Source organism: Rhea pennata, chromosome 2, assembly GCF_028389875.1.
Source record: "Rhea pennata isolate bPtePen1 chromosome 2, bPtePen1.pri, whole genome shotgun sequence".
NCBI classification, from domain to species: Eukaryota; Metazoa; Chordata; class Aves; order Rheiformes; family Rheidae; genus Rhea; species Rhea pennata.
In genome coordinates, this window is record NC_084664.1 from 89,910,710 (window position 1) to 89,922,600 (window position 11,891).

At 37.0% G+C, this 11,891-nt stretch overlaps 1 protein-coding gene across 3 annotated transcripts; it reads right to left on the bottom strand.

Annotated features, from left to right (window-relative positions):
- Window positions 1–2,912: 2,912 nt before the first annotated feature.
- TXNL4A (thioredoxin like 4A) lies at window positions 2,913–11,891 on the bottom strand. Of its 3 annotated transcripts, none has more exons than XM_062568019.1 (4): window positions 11,832–11,891; window positions 11,326–11,499; window positions 4,860–4,963; window positions 2,913–3,450 (listed from the first exon to the last, which is right to left on the bottom strand). In XM_062568019.1, the coding sequence occupies exons 2-4, from the start codon at window positions 11,476–11,478 to the stop codon at window positions 3,279–3,281; spliced, it is 429 nt and encodes a 142-aa protein (XP_062424003.1). In that variant the 5' UTR covers window positions 11,479–11,499; window positions 11,832–11,891; the 3' UTR covers window positions 2,913–3,278. The 3 variants fall into 3 exon arrangements, with proteins under 3 accessions (XP_062424003.1, XP_062424004.1, XP_062424002.1); XM_062568020.1 differs by lacking the exon at window positions 11,832–11,891 and adding an exon at window positions 10,106–10,185 and having other exon boundaries at window positions 11,326–11,388; XM_062568018.1 differs by lacking the exon at window positions 11,832–11,891 and having other exon boundaries at window positions 11,326–11,661.

The window sequence follows — 11,891 nt, forward strand, 5'->3', positions numbered from 1 at the left end:
CAGGGTATTTCCTTTATTCTAATACTGTAATCTTTAAATTTTTGTATTTTTTGTTGCCTTTTTAACTTAAATGTTCTTAAATAACAGGATCCTTCTATAACAAAACTTGTGTGTGCCTCCTTGATGCTCCTTTAGGTTTTGTGCATTATAAAATAGACATAAATGTTGAAAATATAATCTATTTGATGTTATTACAAAGGTTCACTTGCAAAAATGTTTATTTATGTCCAGTGAATATAAGCTGCTCTGTGCTGAAAGAAATGGTAGTACCTCCACAGAATATGGCTGTTGATCCTTCTTCCACAAGCTCACCTAAAGCTGTGCACACCTGTGCATGTAACATCATCCAGGTCTGTGCATCTGGCTGATTTCATTTAACATCAGCCATTTTGATGAAAAGAGCCTATTTTAAAGAGTAAACAGGTATTGGGTAGCTTTGAAATAGGAATTCTAGTTACCAAGTGTTTTGCTTATTCTGACTAGCATGACTTATTAGGACATCTACCCTTACCAAAAGACTGACAGTTCTGGAAGAAGCAGTTCTGTTGGAAACTTAAATGGAGCTTCTTTCAGCAAATTCAGAAACTGAAGTATTGGGTAAAAGACTGAACTGATGATTGGGTAAATAAAACACCTCAGCTAATGAAGGATAAATACTCTTTTAAAACTTTCGGTAGTTTTTAACTTGAAGTCCATCCTAGGTTACTTCATTAATATCAAGAATTTGTTATAACCAACACTAATCAGAATAGATTTGCAAACAATGCCAAATTGGGGAGAGAGGTTGATATGCTGGAGGACATGACTGCTACTCTGAGACCTTAACAAACTAGAGAAATGGGCTGATAAGAACCTCATGAAGATAAATGGGGAGATGCTAAGTTGTACACCTAAGACAGAATAAACCCATGCTGCAGTGTAGGTGAAGGGAACTGACTGGCTTGAAAACAGCTTTCCAGAGAAGGATTGGAAGGTTAGGTAGACAAGTTGAACTTGAGTCAGTAAGGTGCCCTGACAAAGGCTGCCAGCTGCATATGGGCTTGTATTACACAAGTATGGCCAGCAGGTTGTTCCCCTCTTGCCACCTACGAAATCATACGTGGAGTACTGTATCACCTGTTGGCTCCTCTCTCCAGCAACGGGCCACCAGGATATGCTGGAGTATGTAGCATATGAGGAGAGATTGAGAAAATGAGTTTGTTCAGCCTTAAGAAAGGCTAAGCTTTCTTACTTTCACAGCAGTGAAAACCAAAGTAACTCTTTAATATCACCATCTTTTATAGTATTTGGAATGCATGTGAGTGAAGAAAGGAAGACCATTTTCTGCTGGAGGTCTAGTCCAACCTCCCCCTCAAAGCAGGTCCCACTAGATCAGGATGCTCAAGACCTTGCCTAGTTATGAGTAGCTCCAGTGATGGAGATACACTCTTTCTGGATAGCCGGTTCCTTTGATATTCCCTCCCCTCCCTGCAAATACATGAGGGTAGTTTCTCGCATTTAGCAGGACCTTCATGTGTTCCAGCTTGTCTGTTGACCCTTAGTCTTTGTATTGCACTACCTGGTCTAGCTGTGTTCCCCATATTCTGCTGTGAGGTAGCTGTAAGGCAGCAGAAAGTGGTATTACTTTCTTCACTCACATGTGTTCCAAGTACTGTAAAAGACAGTGATATTAAAGAGTTACTTTGGTTTTCATTGATGTTACTTGCAGAAATAAAGGCCTTTTCACCTATTAAGCAGCCCCTCTGGAGATAAATACAAGTACTGTCTTAACCTTTCTGCTATACAATACACTGGAAAATACTGTTCTGTGAGATACCCAGTATCTTCTAAACTCTTCCAGAAGCCAGCCCTTAAAGTTGTCATTCACCAGTCTTACTTAGTATATCAGTAGTCTTATATTATTGGTACCAAAATTGAATATTTAATCCATACTACAACAACCTGCTAATATGATCTCACTAATCCAGATTACAAGTGATGACCAGGCTGATCTACAATGTAATAGGTCAAGTGCAGAAAACCTAACCTCATGCATAAACCTCCGAAGACTGGCAACATACAGTAAGATTCCAGGCAGTTCTTGATGAACTTTGCATGTTCAATCAGTACTGAATATAATTAAATTTCTAAATTAGCCTCATGGAAGTAACTCTAAGAATAACTAGATCTAGTACACAACATCAAAGAATTAACTCAACCTTGGTAAGAGCATTAAAACAGTTTGAATAATCACTGTTTTGCTAAGAATTGACAGCAAAAGTACAATTTGCAATTCTGTTCTGAACAGTCTTGTGACAAACTGGACCTAAAGTACAAGCATCTCTTTTCTGCACAGTCTGGCTTGTTTATTGTTAATTCAATTCAGTAAGTCTATATATTCATCAGTTTTTTTAAAAAAAAAAAAAAAAAAACGAAACCTACACTGGCTCCATTGCTTCAAAATAGGAATTGTCAGAAATGCAAATGGAAGCTTCAAAAGTCAGACCCTCACTAAATGTGACTTAAATCTCACAACTATATATGCATTTTGGTCTACCATGGACAAACGGTAGCTTGTATTCTCATGCAAGAACATATAAGCATGGCTCACCCTTTCTTCAGATGTTAATTGTGCAGCCAGCTCCAAAACTGCAATTACCTCAGACTCTACACGGAATTATTTCAAACTGACTAGTAGGTATAGCAACCATGAAAAAAGAAACTATCATTGCAGCTCAAATTTGTTTGTTGTTTTTTTGGCAGAGTCATGAGTTTTGCTTAACAAGTCAGTCTTATCTGACAAGGGATGTGAAAGACATACTACACAAGAAAATCCTGATAGAAGTGATAAGCCTTCATCTTCAAGGTTATGTTTTTGCATGGAATTACGTTTTCATTCTCAACTTTAAAACACTAAAGAGGAGACAGACAAATAAGTAGAACATTTTATTCCTTTTAAAAAGCTATTATACAGTTTTCCCCAATATTCGCATAACAAAAGCAGGCAAACATAGTTGAATTTTTTCCACGAATAGGCTTTTTGTGTAGAAAAATATATCATACTAGACTGAGTTTAAGACTTACTTAAAAAAAAATGCAGCTACAGAATTTCTGCAGTCAGATAGTTTCAGACTTCATGTCTTCTACTGTTTCAAACAGAATTCAAAAGCTTTTAAATAATTCCAACTATGCTCACAAAATTTTAGGATGTTTTAATATATACACATTAATATGTACACACACACAAAGATAAATTTAAGGGTATGTGGGGTTAAAAGAAAGCAGATGCTAAGAAAATGTCAATATCTGTATTTAGTAGAATAATCTTTCGGTGATACTACCAAACCTCGACCTTTGCGGGCTCCTCTATAAACAGTTTCTATAATGTCAATCATCTCTTGCTTATCTTCCATCGCCCAGTTGATCTTGTTGTTATTACCTGTACCTAAATCAATCATGATGTGTTTGTTCCTTTAATGGGAAAGAAAAAACAGCCAGGTTAATATGCTATTATAGTTCAGTTTGTGAAAACTAAAATATCCCCCTGCCCCAAATGCTTTGTAAGATTCAAAAGAAGCCCTTAAAACAAACAGATTTTCAAGCAAGCCTGAAACAAAAGTATCTACTCGTCATATTTAAGTTAACATTTTATTGACTATTTCTATAGCTAGAACAAGGAGTACAAATGCTCCTGCATCAAGATCATTACTCAGCACTATTATCCTTCAATATATTCTCTAGTTTGTATTTCTTTTCTACTACCATCTACCTCCACAGAGATATTTCCAGACTTGCCAGTAGTATGTCTGACCTCATCAAAGGAGATGCCTTAGCCCCAGAACCTGACTACTTTGGATATACCTTTAAAGCAAGTTTGACAACCTTGAGTGCCATAATCCTGTAGTAATCTCTACAGGGAACTTCAGATTTACAACTATGAAAAAATGGATAATAAATACAAAGTTTTCATTTTAACTAATTTGTACATCATTAGTAAATAAACGTTCATATGGTTTCCACTCTACTAGTTAAATTTCCACACTGCCTCTGATTTTGCAGACTGCACATTAAAAGTCTAGTAGCTTTACATCAAAGCTGTACCTTATATACAAATACAGAGTTTGATATAACTAAGTTAAAATATTTTAAAAATAAAATCCTTATGTTATTACAAGTTATGCTGACAGAATGGGTTTCAAAAGTTATCTACTATGCTTGTTTATAAACATGCTAAGTCAATGATTTTGTAGGTAGTAATACTGAGCATACTTCAGTAGCTGAAAGGGTAAAACTTAAAAGAACAAACCTAGATGTGAATTATCTGTGAACAAGAAAATGGATTTCCTTCCACAAGGATGGATTCAAATTCAATCAAATATTCAGCAGAATACTTAAGAATAATTTTTATCAAGCCAGTGACAAAGTCTTGAAGGGTTTTTTTCAGATTAAAAACAAAACAAAAAAAATCCAACCACCACCACAAAAGAGAACAATTCCTGACATCTGAAGTTACACTAGAATGAAAATTTAGCACAAAAGAACCTCAATTCCATCAGATTTCTTTTAGGATCTCATTTCATAGAAGTATTGAAATTTTGTTTTTTGCAATCCAAAAAAATCGTTATTTTTTTGGTTTGCAGGCAGTCATGGCTTAGAAAGTAACATAAGTATTAATACCAAAGTAGAGTTACTAAACTAACTGGAAAACAAAGCCATTTTCCTATTCAATCCATTTACTCCATTGTAGAACAATAAAGATGTAAGTATCAATATGCTGTTATGAATTCAGAAAGGATCTACAATTCTACTAAGGCACTGCATTTGGCACAAAAAAAAACAAAACACACTTAATTGAATTGTATGCTAGAATGATTACACACCTGAAGAAAAACATGACTGTACAGGGATCGTACAACTCATACATCTTGTTGAAGTCTGGTACTTCAGTGATATCCACAAGATAAATAACAGCAAAGTTTTTTACCTAAACAGAAGAAAACAGGAAATAAATATATTTTATTATATATATATATTACCAAGTATTTGGTTATTGATATTATTAGTTAAAAGAAAGGCTTTTATTATTGCCACGTTTACTTTGCAAAATGTTAACACACAAAATCATGGTAAATAGGCTTGCTATTCTTTCAAATGCAAAAGAAATCATTAACATGGAAAATACTTTTATATACAGGCAAGATGCTAATTTTACATCCAGTATCAACAGGGAAGTGACTATGCTTAAAAAAAAAGAAAAAGAAAGAAAGAAAAAAAGCAAGCATTTAGGAAAACAAATGCCTTTTGTAGACAACTAAGACACTGCAATAATACGCACAGTTCCAAACATGTAGAATAAATGCCTTGTGTAAGCCAGCTGACACGTTTTACCTCTGTTGTCAGCTACTTGTACACTTCAGAAAACTAATAATCTGGAATGGCCTTCCTTGTGCCTTCCTCCAGGTATCTTTTTTTTTTTTTAACTAGTCTCATTTAAAAAAAGTTAAAAGGAAAAAAGAATATTAATAGCTTTTTGAAAGATATGAAGCTAATGCAGGAGCTTAAGTTTTTAATTGATAATGAAAAGAGGACCTCAATGAGGAGCTACTCTCCAGGCAATTCTCATCCTGATAGATTTTTGAAGAATTACTGAGTTAGTTGCACAAGAATCACCCTCCCCCTTTAATTTCATAGTTTTTCTCATTCATGAAAGAAAATCATGCTTTTATCAGACGTTGTAGACTTGACCCTTATTGCAATTAGAGTTTCAATTTCTAAACTTGTATCTGTATAGGTAAATATGTATATATAAATTAAAATGTAAGGTGGTAGGTATCTAAATTAAGAAATCAGTAACTGTAAGGTATATGATCAAGTACTTGCACTGTATAACATGAACACACAACCTTGCTCAGCCCTGACATACAAATTCACAGTTTCTGTCTTCCTCATTTGACTATGTACAGTTAAGAATTCTGTAGTAAAACATGTGGTCTGTGCTTACTTACTACTTCAAAGTGCTTTTAATGTGTTAATTTGCTACCAATCATCTAGAAATACAATGGTCAATAAAAATCTTTACATAAACCAGAAATTATATTTTACCCCACAAAACTAGATTAGACTGTATGAGATGAGCATATTCTGTATAGTGTACCTTGTACTAAGCATCCTAACAAGCACTTTAATTGAGAAAGTATGGTGATGTTTATTAAAAAAAACAGAATAGGAACATACAGTAAATGCACTGTGACAGACTTTTCCTAAAGAAAGTTTCTGAATTGCTAAAAAAAAAGTTAAGAAAAAAAAAAACACACTTCAAAGATGCAAGTATTAGCAGCAAAAAAACTCCTAACAGATCTCTTCTGGGCTCATGCAGCATGTAAGTGTTTTATTGTGCTAATATGGAGCCATTGGGCTCTACCAATAATCTAACAAAATCAGCTCATTTAAGCAGTGTTCCAAACCATCTAAAGTCTAAAATACCTCAAGTTAGCCATAGTATCAGACTGAAACTAAACACCCTCTGAAATGATTATTCTAACCCATAACAATTTTACATGGAAGATTTCTGAGAAACATAAGAGGATGCTCAAAGTCTATAATTTAACTGAAAAGCATCCACACTTATTCTCTGGTTAGCCTCTGGAGACAGAATACAGGTTTCAAAAACACCTGAAGCATTCATTTTTATCTTCTCCTCTTATTTCTTCTTCAGTCTGCTGACATTTTTAGCATCAACAGTAGTTTCCTTGCGTGGGAAAGCTCCACAACACACATTCGGCAATTCTTAAACTAAAAGTAAGTCTTTGGAGAATGACTTAATTTAGAGATCAGAAAATGACTTTAAGTTAAAACAAGCATTAATATATTCAGAATCTCAATTTGCTGAGAGACAAATGATAGACAGCTACAAAAGCATCACTAAACTAAGACTTTACTTGCAATAACAATGTGTTCCACAAAGTATTGGAACAATAAGACTTTCAAAGCTAGCTTGACATTTTATACAGTTAATATAGTCAAGTTGTTGCCAAACCAAAAATGTTTGCACTGGAAATGAATCCCAACAGCCTAAGATTTTAGAAAGGGGAGCCACAGTTAAGGAACAGATTAGCTTATCTTCTAAAATAGAGATACTTTATGCAATTATTTAATAAGGTATTACCTAAATCTCACTCAAAAGGACTGAATCATTAAAATCACCTTTGCAAAGCATATTTTCAAGCTACCAGCATAATCCAAGCATCTCAGACATTATCTGAAACTTCCTCATCTCCTGCATGGGTAGGAGAGAAGCATAACCACGCACTAGAAGTGAAACAGATGATGCAGTAACCCCCTTAAAGATGGATACAGAATTCTCAAATTTTAATTTGGAACTTTAAAAATTATTCTTTCTCTGTTGCTTTCCTAATTTCAAATCTCACAAGATGAGAACCAAACACCACAATGACGAGATACTATTTTAAAGCATTTCCATACTCAGAAATCACTTAGTTTGTAAATACATTTGGATAGGGAGTTTTGTTCTGTGTTTTAACAATGGTTGACAAAGTTGCCCATAACATGGGCCTTGCCATGTAACTGATACATGGAGAGGTGGAAGGTTGTGATTTAGGCCTAAATACAAAACTGATAAACACATGGGTAAGAGCCTAAAAATGGAACAGGCGATGCAGAAGCATTGCATATACCTATTCTTAGTGGCCATTTCACACAGGGCAGGCTTCTCACCTAAGAGGCATTTTGTTTCAATACCATCTAAGACAAGCCCTGAAGAACTACTCAAGATGTCTCTACACATTAAACAGTTTTACAGCCTGAAGTAGCCCATACTCTCAGACACAATATTGGACCCAAGCTACTTGGAAACAGTAGTACAAAGCATCTGAGCTGCCTTTACAGAGTCAGCTCAAATCCACAAGGCTTATTTAGCAAAAGCAATTCAATACTCATTAAATGTCTCCTTTTGGACAGGATCACACTTCCCCTACACCTAAAGACTAACACTTTCAACAGAAACACAGGCAAGACATTAATGTCTCAAGAGTATTTAATTCCAACAAGTTCACTTATTTATGGTTCAGTTCAATGTTTGCTGTTTGACTAGGCCATCATAGTTGCTGTTGACCATGGTGACAAGACAGAAGACAAAAATAAAAAAAAAAGAAAACACCCAGCAGCATGCATTCAAAACTATCAACTTATTAATAAGGATTAGGCTTTAGTTTTGGCTGTGGGTTTGTTTTCCACCCCCCCCCCCCCACAGTTATTGTAACTTCAAGGATTAGCTATTCAATAAGCATATACAGGAAAACAAAAGTACATTATTGTCCAGCCATCGTTCCAGGCCAATATTTTAATAATTTACAGAACTATATCTGTTTTGGTGGAGTACTACTAAAATTTTAAACGGAATGGCTCAAAATTAGAAAGCAGAGCAACCTGTATGTCCCTTAATCTTGATACAGTTGAACTTAATATACATATTCAATAAATCTTGTCTTGTAAAGATGATTCGTAGGTGGAAAATAGGAAACAGATGAAGGAAAAAAAATAATACATCAGATAAAATAAATCTCACTTCTCCTCCAAGGTTCTCCCTCCGGATACTCTTAATTAACAGGATCATTCCAGAAAATTATGATTATTAACATTTGTCCTTGTCCTTGTGTTGCTGTGGCAATCTTATGTTGTAGGAGTGCATTAGAGTTTCTTTACATTTCTGGTGGGGATAAGTAATAGTCTTCCCTTTTTTTTGTTAAGATTTCCACGCCCTTTGAAATAAGTCTCACAACCCTACATTAGCTTATGGCCAAGAGTAGCCCAGGGTAGACACAGAAAATTTCTAAGGAAATCTGGAAAAAAGATACAAGAAAAGTCTTCTGACCTTCACCTGTTCCTAGATAATGTTTCTAAAATTTAGATGTCTTATAGATATGAGGATATGGATATCATAGAAAAAAATACGGTAACTGAAAATAGTTTTTGCAATAATTCATTCAAGCTGAAGAAACCTAGCAGGCTTTCATTACTGAACTGAAAGAGACTGCAAACACAGTCAGCACAAAGTTGAAGGTCTACTCCATCAATGTTTACCCCCTCCCCTCAATTCTGAATATGCTATTGCAGTTTAGGTATTACATTTATATGCCAGAAGAGAAAGGACATCCAGCCAGAAGCAATGCTAGGGCTAATGAATTTGAAAACTATGGACATGAATAAATGTATAAGCTTTGCTCAATTTTAATTACAAACATCTAGTGTGTTACAGAGTGACTATAATATCACTGTCATTTCCACAGGCCCCTTTCCCTCCACGCCCCCCTCCTTTTTTTTTAATCCTCCCCCCCACCTTCCCTCTCATTTTTCCTGTGATCTTAAGGCAAAGAGGAACAACTAATGTTTGTGCCAGTCACAGCAATTCACACTTCTGATTAAGTAAGTGCAAAATATTGGAACAATCCTTCCTAGACCAGCACTCATCCAATACAACCTATCTGTTAAAGTCACCTTACTTCAAGAGAGGTCATCTGATTTACTGTGTTTAGAACTGAATAAATCATCATTTTAAAATACTTTTGTTACAACTAAAAAAAAGTATTATAGAAATTTAGCAGGCAAAGCCCTATATTTCAGGAGATGACCTTATTGTAAAATGCAATTTTTTTGAAAAAAAGTGTATTTATAAAGAAAGTGCTCCAGATGAATTTTGCGTAACCCAGTTCAGACTTTTGCTTCAGCATGATTTTAACCAAAAAAAGGATATTTATTTATACAATTTATTGTGAACTCACTGAAACTTTGCTTCCTTTTCATGTATCACATTGAAAAAATAACGTAGGTTTAAAAAGTAGAGTACATGTCAGTGAAAATTATCTGCTTTGTATTTTTTGTATGTTGCTCTAGTTTCTTTCTCCCCAAAACCCCGTAACTTCATATAATAAAGTAGAGATAACATCACTGCTACCCAAAAATACACTGCAGATTAAAAAAGCAATGACACCACGGTACCAAATATGAAATACAGCTACATTTTCTCCAAATGTAGCATGAAATTACAGTATGTTAACATTCTGTATTATTCGCTAGTATAAACACCTGTACAATTGGAACTTTTACTCACTCTTTAAAACAGCTGCGAGATCCAAACATGGCTTGTAAGCAAGAGGATGAGGAAGGATCTCCCTCTTTAATTTGCCATTTCTGCAGAGGGAGATTTTTAAATAAGAAGTTATACTGTTCTTTCTTCCCCCAGTCACCCTTAAGCGCCAATATGTCTGCCAAATTGCCAAACATCCTGCCAAGAGTAGATACTAACAGTATCCACGTATAAGAAACTCCCACCTTTATATACAAAATGACTAAATTAAACCATGTCACAGCTGCCCTTACTATATCCTATTAGGTCTTAGCATTTGACTGTAGGTAGAGATCTTTAAACATAGAATTTGAAAGACAGAACAGAAGCTCATTTACTTGAAAGTACCATTAAAAAAGAAAAGACTACACCATAAACACAACCTCATGCCAAGCTATGTAATATGCACATAATTTTACGTGAAAATAACTCCTCTTCCTGCCTAAGCTTAAATATTAACATTTGTGTCTCTGATTTTTTGCTTCTCCTCCTATGTGATTCAAAGAATAGCTGTCAGTTTTCAGCATACAACACTACACAATATCCTTACCAAAGAGATGAAAAGGTAAACTACAGCTGATTCTGTATGCTAACACAAACTAGTTCTTCAGTGTGTACCTGTCTAAAGTGAGCAATCAGCTGTCAGAAGGCCCTGTTTCCATCTGAAAAAGCTTCAAACTTTGCCTCAGTATGTCCTAAAATTTAATTCAGCCCATTCAACAAAACAGAATAGCATTCATTTACATTAAGAATATCACTGATGTGTTAGTCAACACCTTCCTGTATATTTTAGATCTTACCGTTTTTAAATGTCAAAATGAGAACAGCTTTTTATATCAGTCAAACAAGACTCTGAAGCTACTAAGCATTCTGACTGTAAACTGATGGTGCTACATTACCTAGAATCATAGTGCTCCTATTACCCAGCACGCGCTTTCGTTTGAATGCTGGCATTCATTAAATGAGGAATTATTAAGCAGCAGCGATTCTGGTTTCATGATGTGCAGCACTCTTTTCGTCCCGTTAAACATTACAAACAACAGGGAAGGTGGTCACCTTTAGGAGATGCTCATGGGAGCAAACAGAATAGCTTCACTGCTGCCTCCTAACGCAGAAATACCTCTCCGCAACCAGAGTGGTGACCTGCCTCGGACTCAGCCATTCGACACACTGAGAGCAGGAAGCGAGCGGCAGGTGCAGTTTACCTTCTCTGCAATGCTGTACAAGACTTCATCCATCTTCATACAGGTCGGATCCCAGTCGTGCCCAAAGCGGATGACCACCACTCGGTCCTCTTCCGACAGGATGGCCTGGTCCACCTGCCAGCCGTTGTGCAAGTGCGGCAGCATGTACGACATCCTGAAGGGCGGGTGGCGAGCCTGCGGGACGGCACCACGCACCCGGCAGCTGACACCCAGCCCGGCCTGCTCGCACGCGTCCCGCCGCCGGGCAGAAACGCCCTCCCGCTCCCCGCCGCTGCTCACACCGCGCTGCCGGCTTCCCGCAGCGACACCCCAAGGCAGCGCGTAACGGCCGCGGCGGCGCCGCCATGGCGCAGCGCTGCTCCCCCCAACCCCCGCCCAAGCCCCTTCCAGAACCTTCGGCGCGGAGCTCGCGCTTGCCCTGCACACGCGGCGGCCCCGCGCCGCGGACGAGGCGCCCCCTCTCCCATGCCATCCCCTCCCCCGCGCCGCGCCGCGCCGCGCCGCACCCCTGGGGCGTCCTGCGCTCGGCGGGAGACAGCAACCGAACGGCGGCGGTGGCGGCGGAA

Excerpts from the sequence above, each read along its gene's own strand:
- TXNL4A (XM_062568019.1), bottom strand. The coding sequence starts at position 11,478 with ATGTCGTACATGCTGCCGCACTTGCACAACGGCTGGCAGGTGGACCAG. Across the intron at positions 4,964-11,325 it reads TGTACAGCATTGCAGAGAAG|GTAAAAAACTTTGCTGTTAT; the intron begins GTAAACTGCACC and ends TCTTCTGTTTAG. Across the intron at positions 3,451-4,859 it reads ACAGTCATGTTTTTCTTCAG|GAACAAACACATCATGATTG; the intron begins GTGTGTAATCAT and ends TTCCCATTAAAG.